The sequence below is a fragment of the Vigna unguiculata genome, chromosome 3 (genome assembly GCF_004118075.2).
Source record: "Vigna unguiculata cultivar IT97K-499-35 chromosome 3, ASM411807v1, whole genome shotgun sequence".
Lineage (NCBI taxonomy): Eukaryota > Viridiplantae > Streptophyta > Magnoliopsida > Fabales > Fabaceae > Vigna > Vigna unguiculata.
In genome coordinates, this window is record NC_040281.1 from 50018627 (window position 1) to 50040293 (window position 21667).

The 21667-nt window shown below is 34.1% G+C and overlaps 3 protein-coding genes across 9 annotated transcripts; 2 read left to right on the forward strand and 1 right to left on the reverse strand.

Moving 5' to 3' along the window:
* The first annotated feature begins 377 nt into the window (after positions 1-377).
* On the forward strand, positions 378-7231 carry LOC114177947 (nuclear intron maturase 4, mitochondrial). Of its 6 annotated transcripts, none has more exons than XM_028063562.1 (5): positions 378-587; positions 3451-3653; positions 3740-5962; positions 6394-6552; positions 6972-7231. In XM_028063562.1, coding segments are annotated over exons 2-5 (2475 nt in total). In that variant the 5' UTR covers positions 378-587; positions 3451-3562; the 3' UTR covers positions 6974-7231. The 6 variants fall into 6 exon arrangements, 3 of the variants coding, with proteins under 3 accessions (XP_027919363.1, XP_027919366.1, XP_027919365.1); XM_028063564.1 differs by having other exon boundaries at positions 524-587; positions 3441-3653; XR_003603248.1 differs by lacking the exon at positions 6972-7231 and having other exon boundaries at positions 3740-6184; positions 6394-6553.
* A 3002-nt stretch (positions 7232-10233) lies between these two features.
* LOC114176558 (peptidyl-tRNA hydrolase ICT1, mitochondrial-like) lies at positions 10234-13220 on the forward strand. Of its 2 annotated transcripts, XM_028061633.1 has the most exons (8): positions 10234-10653; positions 10751-10810; positions 10887-10969; positions 11128-11192; positions 11280-11313; positions 12297-12367; positions 12523-12648; positions 12759-13220. In XM_028061633.1, exons 1-7 carry the CDS (start codon positions 10368-10370, stop codon positions 12611-12613), a joined length of 690 nt encoding a protein of 229 aa, XP_027917434.1. In that variant the 5' UTR covers positions 10234-10367; the 3' UTR covers positions 12614-12648; positions 12759-13220. The 2 variants fall into 2 exon arrangements, with proteins under 2 accessions (XP_027917434.1, XP_027917435.1); XM_028061634.1 differs by lacking the exon at positions 12759-13220 and having other exon boundaries at positions 12462-12550.
* An 886-nt stretch (positions 13221-14106) lies between these two features.
* LOC114176722 lies at positions 14107-15420 on the reverse strand. The gene is made up of 2 exons (XM_028061851.1): positions 15111-15420; positions 14107-15013 (listed from the first exon to the last, which is right to left on the reverse strand). Exons 1-2 carry the CDS (start codon positions 15168-15170, stop codon positions 14420-14422), a joined length of 654 nt encoding a protein of 217 aa, XP_027917652.1. The 5' UTR covers positions 15171-15420; the 3' UTR covers positions 14107-14419.
* Between the last annotated feature and the right edge of the window lie 6247 nt (positions 15421-21667).

Genomic DNA, 21667 nt, shown 5'->3' on the forward strand with positions numbered 1-21667 from the left:
CTACCACATGCGGGTATCAAAAATATTCCGAGAATCTGTCACCTCCATTTCTATAAGCCTATTATATGGACCACTGTACATCGGCTCGTCATTGACCCGCTCGAAACATATTTTAAGCGGGACGAACCTAAATGAACCCGCATCGCCGTCCGCATTGGCATCCTAATGAAAACCCAATTTGCATTTCGTGCAGCTTGTGCCCATCACTCACTCAGTCACTCTGTTACGCGTTCTCGTCCCTCACCTCACCTGACCACCACTCACCTCACCTGACCATCACTCATCTCACACCACTCACCGCAGCAAACGCAAACGAAGACGCAGGCGCATCCCCCACCACTACCGCAGACGAAGACCCAGGCGCGAAGCAGCCATCTCTTTCTCGCAGCAGAGCAGCGCAGACAGCGTCGGCGGCGGGCTCTTCACCGGCGACGACGAGCCTCTTCTCTTGTCGTAGTCGCAGTTGCAGCAGCTCCTCTTCACCGGCGGCGTTTTCTTCTCTTCTCGCAGGCGCAACTTCACCGACGTCGTCATTCATCAATTCAATCCTCTCTTCGATTCGTTTTGGAGACTTGTTGTCCTGGCAGGTCAGCTCCTCTTCTTCGATGCAGTTTCCATTCTTTCGCAGTTCCCATGTGATTATGTTATTTTCTGTTTGTGTGATTCCGGTAAGATAGGAAAGGTGTTAGGAGTAGGATATTGCATATTTTCTGAGTGCACACTATTTTCTCTGATTTTGCCAGCTTTTTGTTAGAAGTTAGAATGGACAAGGATGATATTAATATACCATTTGTGAAAGTGAGATTGAGGAAAATGATACTGAAAAACAATCTGATATTGTTGAAACTGAAAAGAAAATGGGATAAGGCTACTACATCTGATTGTTGTAGGTATTTTGGATGCGATAAGGATGGCAAAGAAAGGGCAAAGTGCAAGCAACAAAATATTTTTGTTTGGTGGAAGAAAATATGTCATTTCAATGTCATGCTATGAAATGTGATAAAAGTAAAACTGAGGATATCGGTCAAATGATGTTAGACATTTATGGAAGATTGAAGGAAAAAAAAAAGATCAAGTAGTGCACGTCAATTGTTGTGTGAACTAATTGTCCAACACGATTTGCCTTATAATTTTGTTCAGTATGCTTGACTTAGGAATTGGATAAGCTACCCATGTTCGGATGCAGTTATGGTTTCTAGAAACACTATTAAGACTGATATTGGGAGAATGTACATGAACGAAAAGATAATGCTTAAGGATTTGCTTCTTTTCATTTCTAATAGAATTTGCTTAACTTCTATTAATACTGAGGTTTCATATCGTTGATGTATATAATGCTGGTAACCAAAGCTGTATTAATGATCATTGAACAAAACCAATTTATAACTCAAAGCTGTAACCTAATTTTTGCCCACAACACGGGTCAGCCAAGGGACAGGGTGGGCCTAAACAGGCCGGGTCGGTCCGCATTGACATCTCTAGTACAAAGTGATCACAAAAGCTCTTGAGTAATTTTTCTTGTACACTGAATTCTTGAACTCAATGCAACTGGAGTTCTTTTACTGTTAATTCAATTTTAATTCTACATTTTACTGATTGAGAGTTTAAATTTCTGTTTCTTTTATCTGTCTTGCACTTTATCTATGGTTTCTTGTGAGAATTACTTTTGTGTTCATCCCTTTTTCCATTTGGCATTAATCCTGCTTTTCTTGCTATATAATAGTCAATTCTGTTTTTGTTTTGTTTTCTGCATTGCATCTTAGTATTACGGTGCTCACTCAAGAAATTTAATTACGTTTTCTTTAGCAGCATACTGTTTCTGTACCTTGTTTTATTAGCTGTCGTGTATCATGGTTGTTGTGTCCAAATCAATTTTCTGTTGTGGGAATCTAAGGACCCCAAAGTGAGCCTTATTCATCAAGAGGTCTTCTTGAGCACAACATTGATTAATTCGCCAATTGGGAAGGAATTTTTATTCAGAGATTGTTAATCAACTTACTTTCTGTTCGGTCTTTTATTTTACTGTTTTTAGGTGATTTTTGGTTGTTGTGGTTTCAATCTTTATAGCCATTCTTAGTTACTACATGAGTCTGTTCTTAGGAATGTGTTCATTTGATTTCCTTTTCTATCACTGCATATTATCAAGTTCTCAAATTCCAGTTTTGCTGCATGTTAACTGAGTACCCATTTGGTGATTTTAGATTCTTTGCATTTTGTTTAACCTGGATAGGCTTTAAGATCATCTCATAATGCACTGATTTTGCATCTGCAACATAGTTCTGATTTTAAATTTCTTGCACTGCATTTTTCTTAATTCCCTATTTTCATGCCTTCAGTTGATTACCCAATTAGGAGTTTTTGCTTTTACTCATATTGGAGGCATTTAGGATCATTTAATAGTACATAAAACCTGTTCATAACATTCGCATAGCATTAGATCAGTAGGTTGCATAAACTTTGTATTCAACGTTTGATTCATTATGCTGATACGTGATGTTGCTGCAATTTAGAATCAATGGTAAATTTTCATGTCTGCAGATAGCTCAATTGTCCAGATGCATCATCCATTCATAAACACCATTCTAAGTTTGTCTGAATCATTTGCATAATAATTGACTTGCATCAGTACTGTATTTTAAGATTGGGCAGTCATGCATCAACTCCACTTGCTGTCATTTTGCAGTTTCAGCTAGTCACTTTGAGAGTTGGTCCAATTTCATTTCATGCATTACATCTTTATTTTGAGTTCATCATCTCAGATTTGCATGAGCCAATTTTCTGCAGTAAGCAAATACTGTCACATTATATATTTACTGTCATTTAATTTCTGTTACACAGATTTAAATTCAGCTTTCACATTTCTTTGGTCAAGTACTGTTACGGGTTTTTGCTGCTGCCAAATAGGCTCAAGTAGGCAATATTCTATTCTGCATGTTTTCAATTGTGCATCTGGCATTCCTCATTCATAGATAATATTACACTTGTTTAAACCATCACATCTGCATTAAAAGTCCCAGAATTATAAATCTGTTTTTAGACCATCTTTGGTGCAGCCAAGTTTGCCTTTTCGTGTTTTGAATCATGAATTTTAGATCTGCACCTGGGTTCTCTGATTAAGCATTTTAATTAATTCAGATTAGACATTTTATAACTGCATGTGCATTCATTTAGATATCTATGTATTGCATACAAATTCTGGATCATATTAGCCATTTAATCATCATTCTTAGATATATTTTGTAATTGCATCTCATGCATTCAGTTCCTTTTTGCATTTCATTTTATTATCCCCATTGCATTTCTTTTTAGCAAGGTTAAATATACAAGTTAGAAACTTAATATACACCATCTCCTAGGATTCAATACCCAGGGTTTTCCCTATATCAATCACATTAGGGGGATTTTGGATTTTTTTGTTGACCGTGATGTGACTAAAATAGGTCTCAACAGGTGCCAGATGCGAATAACATGTTCTTCTTCCTGTGCTCCGACGACAGTAGATAGATACCAGTTTCAGCTACGTTTTTCTTTTGTGTGAAACGACAACGACGCATTCATCACTATGCGGATTGTTACCACCGCCAATTCTCTCAAATCACTCCACAACCTCCACTTTCTCAGAGTCACCTCTTCTCTCCCCCTTCCGTTCAAGGGTAAGCCAAACATCTCTTCCAATTTTCTTCAATTCCATACTTACAATGACAAAAATGATAATCAACTAGTGTGTATTTTCCCACAGACAAACAGCAGTTTGAAACACAACCACATAGTCCCACCTGTTCACCGGATAATGATCACATTGGAAAGTCAACACTGGCGATGGACCTCGCCTCTCTACTCGAGGAACCGAAGCCAAAACCGAAACCCAAGAGTCGGATGGAGCTTAAGCGTTTTTTCGAGCTCCGAATAAAAAAACGGGTCAAGGAGAAACATGCCAATGGCAAGTTCCACGACCTTATGAAAACCGTGATTTCCAACGCAGAAACCCTTCGCGATGCTTACAACTGCATCAGGATCAACTCGAACACTCTGGATGCGGCTTCAAGTTCGAGTCATGACACTTCATTTTTGTATGACCTAGCTGAAGAGCTCGAGAAGGGGGATTTTGACGTGTGTGCAAATACGACGTCCTTCTCGACAAGGAGAGGTTCAGTGAACAAAGAGATATTAGTGCTTCCCAATTTGAGGCTGAAGGTTGTGCTGGAAGCAATGAGAATAGCTCTGGAGATTGTATACAAGCCACATTTCTCGAAGATCTCACATGGATGCCGGAGCGGGAGGGGCTGCGACGCCGCGTTGAAGTTCGTGTGCAAGGGTGTTTTGAGTCCTGATTGGTGGTTCACTGTGCTTGTGGTTAAGAAATTGGATGCTGCTGTGTTGGAAAAGCTGATTTCCACAATGGAGGAGAAGATAGAAGATCCTAGTTTATATGGTGTCATTCGGAACATGTTTGATGCTGGAGTGTTAAATCTAGAGTTTGGGGGTTATCCTAAGGGACATGGTCTCCCGCAGGAAGGGGTTTTGTCCCCTATTCTGATGAATATTTACCTTGACCTCTTTGACAGTGAATTTTGTAGGCTGTCGATGAAATATGAAGGCATATGCGGTGGTGGTCTAAATGAGCGGGACAGGTTTGGCTCCGCGTTGCGAGATTGGTTTAGGAGACAGTTGGATGGAGATGATGTTAGGAAGAGTTCTGGTGTGAAAGTTTATTCTTGTCGCTATATGGATGAGATGTTTTTTGCGGTTTCTGGTTCAAGGGATGCTGCTGTTAATTTTATGTCTGAGGTCCACAGTTATTTGAGGAGTTCTTTGCTGTTGGATGTGGGTGATCAAACTGATGTATTGCCCTGTGATGGGTCTCATGGTATCCATTTTTTGGGAACTTTAGTGAGAAGAACAATTAGGGAGAGTCCTGCTGTAAAAGCTGTTCACAAGTTGAAAGAAAAAGTGGAGCTATTTACTTTGCAAAAGGTGGAGGCGTGGAATTATGGGACAGTTAGAATTGGGAAGAAATGGTTGGGTCATGGTTTGAAGAAAGTTAAGGAATCAGAAATCAAGCATTTAGCAGATAGTAGCTCCCTCCTGAACAAGGTTTCCTGTTTCCGTAAGTCTGGAATGGAAACTGACCATTGGTATAAACACTTATTGAAGATATGGATGCAAGATGTTCAGGCAAAAAATGTCAATAGTGAGGAAAGTATCTTATCTAAGTTTGTTGCAGAGCCGGCTCTTCCTCAAGAGCTAAGAGATTCCTTTTATGAATTTACGAAGCAGGCAGAGCAGTATATATCTGCTGAGGCAGATTCTATTCTCAAGCTTTTGCCAGATAATAACAGCTCGACCGAGCATCCTGTGGCAAAAACTGAGATTGTTGCTCCTATCAATGCCATAAAGATGCGTCTATTGAGATATGGATTGGCAACAAGTAAGGGGTACCCACGGTCTGCTAATTTACTGATCATGCTAGATACAACTGAAATTGTTGACTGGTTTGCAGGGCTTTCTTGTCGGTGGCTGAAATGGTATGAAAATTGTTCTAACTTCGATGAGATAAAGCTCTTGATTGCATATCATGTTAGGAAATCATGCATTCGTACTTTAGCAGCAAAGTACCGGATACATGAAACTGAGATAGAAAGGCGGTTTGGTGAAGAACTTATCAGGATCCCATCAACACAAGAAACAGAGAAGGAGATGAGAAATGAAGCCTTGGATGTTCAAGCTTTTGATAACGATGAGGCATTAATGTATGGAATTGCTTCTAGTGGTGTGTGTTTGCTGTCTCTAGCAAGAATTGTTACCCAGGCAAGACCATGTAATTGCTTTGTAACAGGGTGCTCATCTTCAGCACCTAGAGTCTATACTCTACATGTCATGGAACGACAGAAATCTCCTAGCTGGAAGACTGGATTTTCAACTTGCATTCATCCAAGCTTAAATAAACGGCGATTAGGGTTGTGTAAGCAGCATTTGAGGGATTTGTATCTTGGGCATATATCACTTCAGTCTATTGATTTCAGTGCATGGAAGTCATAAATTATATTTGTAGATTTCTCAAGTTGTTTGGATTTAACTCGCTTATTGCTTCACATCATTGATAATGAAAGTAACTATTGAAAACGAGGTATGAGATGGTATCCGATACTTTCTCCTTACCAATAGATTTTCTTAAAGCACAAAGGTGATTCTTGGTCCTGCATTATTGAGATTTTTATTTTATCTAATTGTGCTGTATGTATTTATTTTAGAAGGCATCAAAGCATGACAACAGCCGTATTGGATAGTTGGAGTCGGCTTTCTAGGGTTTTTATTGTCAACCTAATCTAGATTTAATTTTTCTCAAGGGCAAGTGTTTCCTTCAATGATCTTGGTGCATTTTTCAAATTACAGATGGAACACTTGCGGCCAGTCACTCATTTATTAATTCTCCAAGAACTGAAGTTATTTATGGTGCGTATGGGAATCAATTTAGAGGCTTCCAAATGGGAAATCCCACTCTCCAAAGCAGCAAACATAGAAGGGAGGACAAAGATCCATTTTCAGTTCAATGTAATTTAATTCCAAATTCTTATTATGCTTCAGCATTTTTCATTCTTATTTATTGTTTGTTTTGTTTCACCTTTCTTCCTGTTTAATCAACCAGTTAATATGTTTTTTGGTTCATTCGTTCTGTAATTGAAATTCGGTATATGCAAATAATCCTTTTGGCCTTCTTTTCTGAGGCCTTTCTACGGATTATGAGGAAGTTGCTAGGGTTTAAAGCAAGTGTTTACATTTGAAAACAGTGATCAATATTCTTATATACATTTGCAGCAAGAATTTACGAAAAATATATAATCATTGATTAAACTTCAGAAGGAGGATTTATTATGAAAAGATTTTTCTGAAATAGCTTGTATTAAATCCTTGATTAATATTTGAATTGTTTATTGCATTTTAACTACCCTGATTGCAACCTGTATTTTCAGGACGCGGGGATGGCAGGGTACCTTTCTCCAATTTTGGTGACCCTTTTGGTGGGTTTAGAGGATTTGGTTCCTTCGGACTTCCCAGAGTTTAATGTCAAACTTTTTTGGAATAGGGACCTGTTCGACGATTCTTTCTTCACCCAGCCTATTGGATCTAGTTCATTTGGTAGTTCTACTGGATTTTCTTTTCAGCTGGGTATACATCCATCTGGGTTTCTTCAGCATCTAGTCCTCGGGATGCATCCATCTGGGTTTATTCGACATCAATTCCCGCGGGTGCATCCATCTGGGTTCCTTGACCATCAAGCTCCAGAGCCTAGAAGACACAGGGGACCAATCATTCAGGGATTAGACTCTGATTATGAAACCGAGTACACAACAGAAGAGAGGAAAGAAAATCCAAGAAAGCGTAGTAGGTCTAATGATGAACCTTCTGTTGAACATCCAGATGATGAAACTGAAGGTAATGCATGTCTTCTCCTTCAGCATTACGTGCTTTTTCTCTATCTCTCAAAGGAGCAGCTTGGATTTGCTTACTCTGATCATTTATAATTCATATTGCAGGGAAGAAGAGCAGACAATTGTACTCTGGAAATGAGTACAACAGTCATTACAGCTGGCCTCGGCCTCAATCTCAAAGCTTCTACTTCCAGAGCTCAACAGTTAGCTATGGTTGTGTAAATGGAATTATACCTCCTCAAGGACAAGAAGGAGTGAGAGTGTTGGAATAAGCATTTGAATTTTGACTAAAAGCTATAGTGAAAGACATTTATATATTTGTAATGGAAATTATTTGTTATGTATAGAAATTTGGTTGTTGTGATCATCCTGCTATCCACTATCGTGCTATAATTGTTTTGAACCACTTTCATATTCTTGTATGTCTGCATTCCTTTTGTTCTTGAGTTGTGATATTGTACAGGAACTTACTGGCTTTGAACAAGAATGGAAAGTGAAGGGTCAAAATATCTATTCACCGGAAGATATCTCTACCATTTACCATAGGATATTTACAGTTATATGTTTACAAAATATCTGCTAAATATTGTAATTTATTCATTGGATTATAACTAGTAATGTACTTGAATAACTACAATTGAGCAACATAATGTAAATATACCGTATTATGAATAGTGTGCTCTGGTGGTGGAGTGGCTGGCGCTGCTGTTTGCACAGTATAAGAGCACACGGTTTACTGTCATGGCTGTAAGTGCCTGTTGCGCATTTGTGTGCAACTTGGCATGCAGCAATGAAGTATTCCTAAAATTTTTAAATGTCCTTAAACCTTAAGTTTTAAGTTTTAACAATACATGAGTGTTTTAGGTATGTGCACAAGTTTGTTTGTTGAGCAACTTCTTCGTGAAATGCTGTGTCCTGAGTATGACCCCCGACTTCCCACACCTGCATTTTACCCCTGTTCTTTTGGTTTCTAATGTTTTCTTTTGTTAATTTTTCTTCTCTATTTTCTTTGAAGAAAACAGGTGCATATTACTTCCTATGTGTAAATAATTCAGAATAGTGGTAATCATTATTATTTTTTTTTCACAGTTTTAATGAATGACATGCATTTTTACAATTTTTCAAAGCTGCTAGGTTTTCCTTTAAAAAAAACTACTAGATCAGCTTTCTGTATTTCCATTTTCGTAGCACCACTGTTTCTGTATTTCCATTTTCGAGCTCTTTTTCTGCAATCTTCCTTTCATTTTTTCCTTTAACTCCCACATTCGCTCACACTTGAAATAATTCTTCTAGTATATTGCAGGTATGCTTCTTTATGTTCATATACTTTTGGTTGTCTATTGCATTTGCAAATTTGCTGCTTCGGAGCTATCGTGCATACTTCTACAAAATTTGGAAAATTACCAAACCAAATATCAAATTACATTGAGTAAAATAGTACTGACATTGAAATAAATAGCAATAATCACTCGGGGGTGATCTATATTTTTGTGCTAAAATACTTACATCATGGCTGTTGAAGGTATATTTTTCACTATAAGAGGAGCTACGGTTGATTTGTTGTTTGTCTTTTTAAATTTCTGCGCTTGGGTGTTTCAGAAGCTAGCGGTAGTAATGTTAAATTACAAATATTAACACATAAATTATTAACATTTTTCTTTTTTTTTTCCTTTTTTAATTTCATTCCTTAATCTAAATAAAACAATATAATATCTCCAATAATACATGAATCTAGTGAAAGATCTTAAGCTTAAAATTAGAAGATATCGAATAAGTTGTTGGAGAGATTTTACATAGCATGCCCAGTTTCATTTGACTTAACAAGAGTTTAATAGATAAGAAACATTTTTCTTAAAATAAAAGCATGAATTAACAAACAAGATTAAACAAATTTCTAAAAAGAAAAAATTAAAACATAATCTTAAAAATAACTTTGACATAGTGATGCTTTTTAAAATAAAATAAATCTAGGAAAATATTTTATAAAACCATTGCATTTGGTGACATACTTATTCTAATGTTTATGCCTTTCAATTCTAAAGACATAGTTGCTGATATTGAAAAATTACCTTTTATTTTAAAATTTCCCATTACGCATCAATAATAATAGGATAATAGGATAATTACTATGCATGGGATATACTTTTCCTTATTGTGAAAAAAGAAAATATATTATTTTAATTTATTATTAAATAAATGTTGCAGAAGGACCGTGTCTTTAACTAATAAACCTGATATAGATTTTTTGATATTATATGTTTTTTTCACTCTAATCACTAATTTTCATTTTCACAATTTTATTTATATTTTTTAACTCATTCAAATTCTTTAATCAAAGCACTCATTATTTATTTGTTATGTAATTATTATTAATATCATATTATTGTTTATAAATATTTAAATATAAAGACACACCATATAGGGTTAAATATGTTTTTGTCCCTTAATTTTCAGTAAATTTTAGAATTAGTCAATTTCAAAATTTTGAACCAATTTAGTCCTTCATCTTTTAAAATACGTAAATTTAATATTTTTAATCAAATTTTGTTAAGTTTATTTGATGTTTCGTACACATTTCATTATTATATTTGAGATTTTAATAGTATTTGACACATTTTTGCTTTAATGTTAAGTTAAATATTATTATGACAAACGTTTGAAATGTCAAATAAACTTAATAAAATTTAATTAAAAAAAACTTAATTCATGTATTTTCAAAGATAAAGAACTAAATTAGTCCAAATTTCAAAATAATATATATATATATATATATATATATATACGTGTGTAGTTTTTTTTCAGTAAAGGATTTTAAAAAAGAAAAAAGCGGTAGCATAATGCAAATTGAAGAGCAAGAGCAACCACAATCTGGGAAAACGAAAGACAAAAACTGGGGAGGGTTGAGGCTGTGGTTTATAATTGATACTTGTTTGATCTATGGCTACAGGCACTACTAGAATGGTATTGGTGGTGAAGGAGATGTTGCAACTCTCTTCTTCAACACTTCCCTTTACTTCGCTTCGTCTTCGCGGGGTTTCTCCTCCTTCGCACTTCTCACTGCAATTTCGACGCTCGTTGCGCCCTGCAATTCGATGCGCTTCCTCAGACTCCGATGGCGCCAACAGAGTTTCGGCTCGGCTGTCGCAGGTCAACCAGCTTCTTCAACAAGCCGAACACCGCGCTCTCTCCGCCGACCAAACCCCTCCTCCTAAAATCACAATAGGTTCCTTATCCATTTCTCAATTTAGAACAAAAATGACCAAAGAGATAGAAAGGTAATAGCTTTTGTTTTGTTTTTATTTTTATTTTCTTGGTTTCAGATCATGTTGCAGTGAGTTTTGCTAGAAGTGGAGGACCTGGTGGTCAGAATGTCAATAAAGGTTGTGTTCCTTGAATGTTTTGTTTGTTCCTATTTTATTACATTGGGGCTCATTACGCTGATTATTGATTGGACAGTGAACACCAAGGTGGACATGCGCTTCAACGTTAAAAATGCACATTGGTTGAGTGAAAGGGTTAGGGACAAGATTTTGCAAACGGTATTTTCTGCTGCAAAGTTTTCTCGTCATCTGTTTACACAATCCTTAGATGTTGTGTATCAAAATTTTATGTGTACATCTATTAGTTCTAGTCTTGGTTTGAATGATCATCTACCTTGTCTTTTTGAATAATATTTAGTTTTGTTGGTTCTGGGTAGGAGAAGAACCGTATTAACAAGGACGGGGAGCTTGTGATTTCGTCAACCAAAACTAGAACGCAAAAGTTTGTTTCTTCTCTTTTATACTATTTGCAGTCTCTTTCCGTTTTATGATTGGTTGCCTTATTCTACCATTTTTGTTTTTCTCTCAGGGGTAACATTGAGGATGCTTTGGCAAAGCTTCAGGTAACATAGGAAAGTTTAGATATAATTTTTTTTTTTAATTGAAACTGTTCAAAAATGTTTTATTAAAGCATCAGGTGTTATTGTCAAAGTGTATTTTTTACTATAATTCCTTTCTGTTCTTCTCTATTACTTATTTTCTGTTTTTTCCTTCATTGTTGATTTTCATTTCCGCATTTTGGAACTTTCATTCCAATTGGTCACTTGTTTGTGACCCAATTGTGATCCAAAATACCCATTGTAGCGACTAGCCTCCCAGTATTGAGACCTTGTGGAACATAGAACAGTGACTTTACTCTGCTTCTGCATATGTGACGCTTCACTGCTTCTGTGTTTGGGAAGGCTCTGCAATCTGTGTCCAAGGAGTAGGCCCCTAGGAGATAGATAATATCTGGATGATTCTTTTAAAACAAAATCTAACTGATGCATTGTGCAAACAAATTGCACAACATCACTTGTAATGTACCTAGTGCAAGTACAAAAACTTTCTTGCTTCATATGTTGTTAATTTTAGTATTTATTAGTATAGTAAAATTTAATGTCTTGTACTTCCATATGAAATAGCAAACCAAATGGGTTTACCCCTCTGTTCCACATATCTAGAAAAGTCTTGTCCCACGTACCAAATTCTACTGCGAACCATGTATACCATTTCTCCATGGTATAATTGTTTGAATCCAGTATAAGGACTATTGAGGAACACGGAATGGGAAGAGAAATTTCTTAGTTTTATTGCAGTTTTAGCAAAATATTTTGAGAGAACACGAATGCTAGCGTCTCCCTTTAAAAGTATTATTATGCTGGATCCCTCCTGGTTAGCGTCATCTTTGATATGATGTGCTTATTTGGATGTTAAACTTAAGTTATCTAATATCCCCCTGCTTTTAAACAACACAGATTGATTCTATTCACATCTTTTCTTGTTCATGAAAGCTGGCTTTTACTTAGCAATGGTGCTTTTCTGAATATTTACTGGCAAAAAATAGGAAATCATTGATGCAGCATCTTATGTCCCGCCACCTCCCTCAGAAGAGCAAAAAAAGAAAATTGCCAAGATGTAATAGCACTCACTTTCTATGTTTTCTATCCCTTCTTTTAAATACAATTTCTTATTTTGGGTACAATTTTGCTTGTGTCTTCGATTACACTAGAATCACTTGGTGGTGAAGAACATGTAACTGACAGCTGTTAATCAAATTTGCAATTTTGAAGGGCTGCTATAGGCGAACAGAAACGCCTTAAAAGCAAGAAGGTGCTTTCAGATAAGAAAGCATTTAGGAGGAGTAAAAATAGCTGGGACTAACATGACCAGAATGTTGAGACTGTTATATCAATTTAGTAAGTTCTCCACTATTGGATGCTTTAGATTCATTTGCCAAGCATCATATTGTCATTTTCATTATGTCTATATTCTCAATTGGTGCCATTTCTGAATCTCTGGGCTGCAGGTTGCAGAAGTACAATCCTCTTACACTATCATACCGGATACACACATTGGATTAATGGTTGAAATATAACCATGAATTCGCGGAACAATTGGAAAGACCTTACAAATGGTTTGTAGCTGCTTACTTGTAGTTAGCCAACATTGTGATGTAGCTAGGATTTGGACGATTACGATATTTTGAAATAGAAACACCATATATTGGTTGAATCTATATTGTTTTCTGTGAGCATTGTCCTCTTCGTTCGCCTTTGACACGCGTCATCTATTCACATTGAAAGTCAACGACCTTGGAAACGTGCTTCTCTTGAAAACATGTCGATGGATAATGCCTCTGTTATGGCAACGAGTTTTGTCATTTAGGTAAGGTGGAAGGTTGGTTCCTTCGAAGATTCGTTTTGATACATTTCCGTGACAGAATTCTTTATTTTATGGAAGTGATTGGAAGAACAGGGCCATTTGTTTACATAGGCAATTTGCTAAAGATTGGATGCATTGTTCTCAGTTGGTCTAAAACAAATAAACATCATGTCGGTTTTTTTTTTTTTTTTTTGCTTTGAACCATAACTCATAGCGGTCCTATAAACTATAAGATTCGGGATGTCATGACTAAAATTCGTGTAGGGGCTAGGCCAATTGCCATGATCGGACATCAAATTGGATTCTCTCTTCCATTGCAGTAGCTCAAAGACATTGTAAAAGTAAAAATTATGAAGAACAAAATAAGTAAATAACAGAAGAAAAGTGACCATCACATGAGATTTATGGACCGTCCTACGTAAGTCTGATATTTAAGAGCATGTGAATTATAACTGATAAAGATGTATCATGTGTTAGCAAAATTTTACCTTTATGAAACTAACTTGGAGTAAGTTCTTCATAGTGGTTTATTTTGCAAGACCATTTATCTCTGCAAAATATCCTAACATAATCATTATATTATAGAACTTATAAATAGATTTTTAGACTGGTCTTTAGGGGATTTCACATTATAAGTTTATGATTTAAGTCACCAACTTTTTGCTACAACATTTTGAGAAGCCCATTATTCTTAGAGAGAAATTGATATAAGTCTGGTAAAATATATATATATATATATATATATATATATATATATATATATATATATATATATATTATTGAGATCACCATTTGATAAAGATAACATTTTCATAGTTTCTTAATATATTAGAGAAGAGAAATTAAATCTACTTATAGTTTAAAATTAGAGAAGTAAATTGATCGAAAAGAAAACTCAACAACCTTGACCTCATAGAGTGAAAAACATAAGACTAGAAATGCGTCTGTTCTTTAAGAAGTATCAGATCAGATCAGATACATATACAAGAGAATTTGCAAAATAAAAAAAGAAAAAACACTTGGGTTTAAATAGGGGGGTATTTACAAATATGAGAGTAACGTGTTACATAATGAAATATAAAATAAAACAAATGGGTTGTGTGCAACACAGAATTTCGTGCTGTATGCATGTATGTATGAGTATATATTTACAAAGAAAAAGCAAAATTGAATACTGGAACGGGCCTTTCATAGAATCACAGAAAAAGAGAAGAGTATGTATCTAGAGACCTATGAAAAAGTGTTTTGTGGTAATTAATTAGTATCCTAATGGTAATAGAGGCAAAACTAATAAGAAGGTAAGATTCATCGTCTAATAACGTGCATCTCCCCTGACTCATGGTCAACATGTTTAATCCATTTCTTTGAAGCAGCAGAACTTCCAATGGCAGACACGTGTGCTATGTCGAGTCCCTTCCCCACAGGAAGAAACACGGAACGAACAAGACGACGCGACCCTTCTTCCAGAACATTCCGCCATCGAAAACCAGCAGAAGCAATAGAACTATTGCCGGAGTGGCACGCGTTCTTGCATATCAGCACTGCGCCTTTGTTGCTCAGCTTAGCCAGCTTCAGCACTCTGGAGAAATTGGAGCGCCTGGAATCCACCACCATAAACTCTATCCCCGCCAAATCCTCCATCACCTCCTCCGCATCCCCCACCACGATCTCCGGCCACATCCCCGCCTCCCCCATCCGCTCCGCGTATTCCGATCTCGACCTCTCGTCCGGCACCACGCACACGTGCCTCCCGCACGTGTGACTCCTCGCCACGGCCAATCCCACGCTCGTCGCCATCATTCCGCCCTCCGACCACGTCTCCACTATCAGCTGCGCGTTCCACCCCGCCGCCATCGCCGACACCAGCTCCGCCACCCCCGATTCCTGGAAAATTCGACACTGCACGCAATAAATTAACGGTTAGGGAGGGATAGAACACGAAATTAGGTTGCGGCAGAAACTGTAAACACCGAAGACAAAGTGCATGCGTGCTCACTGATTTCACTGTCTGGATGTATGCTTTGGATGCTTTCTCTGGGGACCAAACTAGTTTCATTCTCGTTCCGGTTGGTTGGGTCTCTGCCTGGGATTGTGAATAATAATGAATATGGCAGAAAATGAGTAACGAGGGAGTATTATATATGAATATCGGTGGCGTGACAAATAGATGGAGAAAGGAAGGGTTAGAGAGAGCGAGAGAAAGGGGAGCGTTGACATTTATTCCGCGCCAATCTGACGTGTGTGTTGTTAGATTCGGATAACTCCTGTTTTGTTTCCCCAGTGTGTTTTTCTTGTCTCTCTGTCTCTCTTACCTTTTACAATGCTTTCTCTGTCATGTCTTACGTGTACTCTGTCCCAAAGGAATTTTTACTTGCACATTCCTAAACCATGAATGGACAGACACATATACAAAATATATATATATTTTACTTAAAGCATTCACACGACCACATGTTTAATTTCACTACATATGGAAATCAAACAATTTCAATTTTGGACATATATTTCAAGTTTGAACAAGATAAATAAGATCCCAGTCATCTTTATCAAATAATTTTATTAGCTAATTATTTGAATGCATTAAATTTAGAACAACGGTGTGTTCTTCTATTGCTTTTGAGGAAAATTATTAATATATATTTACTTCTTATCCAATATTATCCATGACAACGGAGAAGGTGGATAAAGAAAAGAAGTTTTCCTGTATGTTATAGTGCTTTAAACTGAACTGATTGAGTGGAGATACTCTTCTTACGTTTAGTGCTGTTCCTGCCCTCGGTTTCAAGTGGCCGCCGCCCACTTGCTTAGGCCAGTGGCCCTTATGAGTAACCAAAATTATGATAGGCTTATAGGCCAACGCCACTGAAAATAACATCTAACACTAACCAAATACCAATGTCGCAGCAGAAAATGCCTATTTTACAATTACTCATGTATTCATATTCATAAAAATGTTTCATCATTATCAAAGACTTCACGCATTGCATACTTTACGCTAGTATATTTTGTTTTCTACACTGAATAAATGATAGAATATCTCCATAAATGCGCAACAAGTATTTAATTAATGCAACAATAGTTAAAAGGTGGTAATATGTTTTTCCGTAATATATAAACCTCAAAAACATATCGGTGTTTGTTAATTATAACTAATCTTTACAATACTGATAAGAAAAACTTTCCGACGCCGAGTCGGAACACATTCTAGATCTGTTTTAATACAAAAGAATATAAGAAAAGACAGAAAAAATAGATAGACGATGAAGGGTGACGAGTGAAAGGAAGATTAGAAAAAGAAGAATTAGAAAAGGTCAAATGAAGACTTTTAGTCTTGGAGAATGAAAATGTATTAGATTATTTCCAGAAGCATATTTTTTTGTCTAAGGTGGAAGTTAAAGGTCACCGCGTCCATAACAATGGATCTGATCTGAGTCTAATTCAAAATCGTATTTTCTGAGTAAACAAGTATCGATGCTGACCAGGTGCTGATATGTTCGAATACCTCACAAGCAAGATTCAATTTTAAAAATTTGCAACATTCTCTTAAAAAAGTGCCACTTAGCTTCTATGCTACGCTCACAGTAACTCCACAATGCCAACTATAACATAAGAAAACACATTCCATGTGTTAATTAACGTCACCAAGTTAGGTTCTTATCCTCCCCTCCTTATCACTGTATTGGGACCACTTGGTTGCAGACATACACAATTTTTTAACGTCTTAAACTTATAACCATACCATATCATATTTCAATTAATAAACTTAACCATGTACGATAGTCAAATCATTGTTTTAAATAATGGGTTAGCATATGGTGGCCCACTTTCTGATTATGACCCTCCAAAGTTATAATCAGCTCCAACAAACAATTCACCACCTCCATTTATATAAAGTATATTCCTTCGATGATTCAAAACTTATATATATACTTCACTGTTGTCAATTTTCAAGTTATTTCCTCTCTCATTTAATCAATAACACTTTTATGCATAAAGGGCACATTTTGATTTTTTGTTTCTATCCTTATTGGATTGCTATTTGTTTTTGTATATAGGTTTTCTCAACTACGGTTTGAAGTTACTTATCTTGGTCATTCAAGTTCATTGTGGATTTATCTCTGTCAAGCATTAGAAATATGGGATTGTGCAACAATAATTTCTTTTATATATAGTACGAGTTAATTTAAAGGTTTGAAACACTAAGGGATTTTATCAAAACTGTACACGTCTCTAATTCAACTAATCCAAGCCTCAACCGGAAGACTCTCCACATCCATTGATGTATTTACGCATGCATCATTCTCTATTTACATCATATTGGTGATCGTAACAAAAGAAAAGAAACATAACACAAGACAAACAAGAAAATAGATAAGGTAAGCTGGTTGAATAAATGACACAAGTGCATTTTAACACCTTCCATATGCATACAAGTTTTCATTTTAAAATATACAACACAATCATCCGACATGTCATATTAGGAATTAAACTCTTCTAAACTTAATATTATCTGGATAAATGCACTTGAATTAGACTTGTGAAACCAAACATATGTGATGATATAAATTGTTCTATCTGAGTTGTGACTCACAATGTTAATCATGTACCATTAAAAAAAACAAGGGTCCTTAAACAAATTATTCCGTATAAACTTTCTTAAAAAAGAAATAAGAAGCTTTTTTTTTCTAAAAATTAAACTAATTTGTAAAAATTAAAAAAAAACAAATAAAATATATATACGTAATTGTTTTTACAAAAATATATATATATATATATATTACTTTTAACTCAAGAAAATAATTTATTTATTTGTTTTTCCAAAAGAAATTCATGTTTCATGTTAGTCGTGGTTACGATTGACCTGTGCTCAGACATCATTTATTCTTTTTCATATAAAAATTTGAATAATACAACAATAATACTGATGCTCTTCGTTAAAGCGAACTTTTCCTCCTTCCTTTTGTTTCAAAATTGAAGAAATAAAATATATTGCGTTTATTAAGAATGTGGTCAAAATATTCCTTGAACAATTAAATTAATCTTTCTTTTTGAATGAAATTTTAAGAATAAGTTAGGTCTAGTCGATTTTTAAAACAAAGTATCGTTTTTTTAGTTAAAGAAACAGGAAAAAATAAGGAGAAAAGTTCCTTTCGCTTGGTTCCGAATTTCTTTCATTCACATGTCCACCGGATTAAGATAATTGAAACTTTCAATAATTTTGTTATTTTGGATCTATTTTTCTTTTTTTGTCCCCTTATAAATGAGCAACGGCAAACGATACACACTTTTTAAAATTAAACTAACTAAACAAATTGAGCACCTTTGCCAATTTTTAGCATCTTTGGAACAATTAATTATATGCATCATTATTAATATTTTAATTAATTAAAATCAGTTTTATTTAGATAAATTTTTTTCAAAAAGATTTTTGAGATAATTAATTTTGTTTTGTTGAAAATCCGTTTCTGTATATAAAAGGAAAAAAGTATCAAAAAATCATGATAACACGTTTGTTAATTTTTCTTTTTTTCTAAATTTCAACTGCAAACATTGAACTAGTTTTATAAACGACATATTTTACATTAAAAAAACTGAAAATGAAAGCAACAAGTTTTCCTAAACACACTATTTATGACAAAAACAAACAAAACTAAAAAATTTGTTGCACGGCAATCAACTTCTCTATTCATATAAGATTTTGATCAAGCATCTCAACTACATTAATTCAAATTTGTTAATATCATGTCATATTAATATTAATATTAGATGTACCATAAAATAAATTTTACTAAAGTTTAAATAAAAATGGACCAAAGAAAAGTAAACCCTGATTTTGAATTCAAGCACAATGTAATTCATGAAAAACTATTATTATTAAAAGTTTCATATCGACTAGAGATAAGGCTAATTCACAATATATAAGTGGGTACAATCTTCATCTTATAAGTCGGTTTGGTGGAATTGATTTGGGCTTAAACTTCACTTCTAACGTGGTATTAGAGCTTATCCTAGCGAACTTTTTTGAACATTCTGTTTCATCCGATATCGGGCCGCTAACGGACCACCCACATGCAATCCTCACTTTACAAACTAATTTTGTGGGGTTGAATTAGACTTAAATTTCACTTCTAACAATTATTTTGAACTCACACCACGTACATATGAAGGAAGTGCGAGATTTGGAGAAGGAAATAATCATAGAATCAATCGTAATGCATGGAATGGAAAAGCCTGATCATTGGACAGTCGTAGATTGAATTGTTCAATTCCATGAAAGCAGACCAGTCTTATTTATCAGCTTGAAGATTCGAAGAAAGATCGATAAAGTGATTACTTAAGAGAAGTGATTAAGTACTATAAGAAGCTTCTGATTAAAAATAATATTAATAGACTAGTGATTTTTAATAGCATTTACTAGTTTAAAAAAATTATATTAAGGGAATACAATCGTCTATTTTTCTCCATTGTGGCCTTCAAGCTATAACAAGAATATTACCAATATTTTGTTTATCGAAGCAAAAAAAAGAAGATATTTAGCAAGATAAATTGAATAAGGAAACTATAGGAAATTTCAACTCAAAAATAGTAAAAGAATTTTAAAAAATTAAATTACATGTCAATATATATCAAACCATCTTATCTTAATTAATTAATATATTCAAAGTGATAATTTATTTTTTTATTTTTAGATATATTTATACACACACGTATGTCTAAACCAAAATTCAAAAGTAAGAAACAAAAAATGCACGACTTGTATCAGAAGCAATGTACAGATAATGCATATACTAACACAAATATTTGGTACTATATATAAATTTCTTTTAGATAATAATAAGATAAAATATATTGATAAAAAAAGGGATACGTGCTTAACCCAAGTATAAGTGCATTGTTGTCAATAATGTGCAATGCATAATCTTCATTACTAATCTCTCCCCCTTCATATGTATTTGAATATTCTCCTATGTAAATATAATCTTTCTTATAAAACAGATCAATTTCTTCTCATGATCTTTGTTCATACATATTACATAATACTTACAATAGACATAATGTTGAGTGTTGGTAGAAAAGAAATGGTACAAGTCAATTTTGAGATTGACTTAACACCGGAAGGATATGCGCTTTAAAGCTAAAGCTAAAAAGACTTTTAAATTCTCATTTTGATTCAATTATTATTTTATATAGGGTTAAATGTGATTTCGGTTTCTTAACTTTAATCGAAAATTAGAATTAGTTTATTTTCAAAATTTTGGATTAATTTAGTTTTTCAACTTTATAAATACGTGAATTTAATTATTTTAACCTAATTTTATCAAGTTTATTTGATGTTTTAAACACGTGTCATAATAATATTTGACTTGTTTACACCCTTTAACACATCTCTGCTTCAATGTTAACTGAAATGTTATCATGAAACACATCCATAAACTTAACCCACCCATAAACCAACTCACTCAGAAATTTTAAACATTAAATTATATTAAAATGAAAACCATAAACGTTCTTATACCTTTAATACTCTCTCTAAACTGGTGTAACTAATTTTTTTTTGGCACAAAATGAACTATACAACTTTATATAAATATTTAGAACAAATACAACTTAGTAAAAAGGTATGAAATAAAAATTCAAAAGGTAAAATGTTATACAGTTATTAACTTAATGTCACTTTCCTTTGACATTTAGTACCGCTGAATGTAATTTTTGTGAACCTACATATAATATACTTTAACTTTATTTAGATTTTAATCAAAATTATAATTTCATTTTTTTTAGTATTGAAGAAAAAAATTATATATATTTTTTAATTAAGTGAACTAACCTGTTTAACCCACCAATCTATGGTGGGTAGGGTCAAGTTTAAATTTTTTAGACTCGTTAATAAGTGAGTCGAATTGGGTTGACTCACTAAGTGACTAACTCATGTGACCTGTTTTGACAACTCTACTGATAATTTAATTAAATTTTATTCTCAAACATAAAATTATAATTAATTTAATTAAGGTATATTAATACTAAAAAAGTTTTGAGATTTTGTTTTCTTAAATATAATTTTATAATTAATTTAGTAGAAGTATATTATTACTAAAAAAAAACATTGATATTTTTTTTTCTTAAACATAATTTTATAACTAATTTAAGATAAAATTATTAATATTAAAAAAATTAAGATATCTTTTCTTTATATATAAAATGAGTGTTATACTTATTTCATCCTCGATCCTATATAATAAGGCAAATAGTATCCAAAAAGGAGTTTAAATTGAGTAATAGAAAATTTTATGCATTTTTATAAACTCTTTTAAAAGATAAAATCAACTTTTTAATAAAACCTTTTAAATATAAGATCAAGGACATTAAAGAGTACACACATTTTTATATTGTTTCATTTCAACTATTAAGTTTAATTTCATTTCTTGTTATCACTACTAAGTTTTACTAACACTCAAAGATATAGGTTTTCTTCAACCTTCAATCTTGACCTTAATCTAAGTATTATTTTTACTTGTTTCTTCAAGAAAAACCCTAAGTATTATTTGTCAAATA

Bases quoted from the DNA above. Each gene is read 5' to 3' on its own strand.
- LOC114177947 (XM_028063562.1), top strand. From the start codon at position 3,563: ATGCGGATTGTTACCACCGCCAATTCTCTCAAATCACTCCACAACCTC. The intron at 3,654-3,739 runs GTAAGCCAAACA...ATTTTCCCACAG, and splicing joins TCTCCCCCTTCCGTTCAAGG to ACAAACAGCAGTTTGAAACA. The intron at 5,963-6,393 runs GTAAGCAGCATT...TTCAAATTACAG, and splicing joins TAAACGGCGATTAGGGTTGT to ATGGAACACTTGCGGCCAGT.
- LOC114176558 (XM_028061633.1), top strand. From the start codon at position 10,368: ATGGCTACAGGCACTACTAGAATGGTATTGGTGGTGAAGGAGATGTTG. The intron at 10,811-10,886 runs GTTGTGTTCCTT...TTGATTGGACAG, and splicing joins TGGTCAGAATGTCAATAAAG to TGAACACCAAGGTGGACATG. The intron at 10,970-11,127 runs GTATTTTCTGCT...GGTTCTGGGTAG, and splicing joins GGGACAAGATTTTGCAAACG to GAGAAGAACCGTATTAACAA.
- LOC114176722 (XM_028061851.1), bottom strand. From the start codon at position 15,170: ATGAAACTAGTTTGGTCCCCAGAGAAAGCATCCAAAGCATACATCCAG. The intron at 15,014-15,110 runs GTGAGCACGCAT...TATTGCGTGCAG, and splicing joins ACATCCAGACAGTGAAATCA to TGTCGAATTTTCCAGGAATC.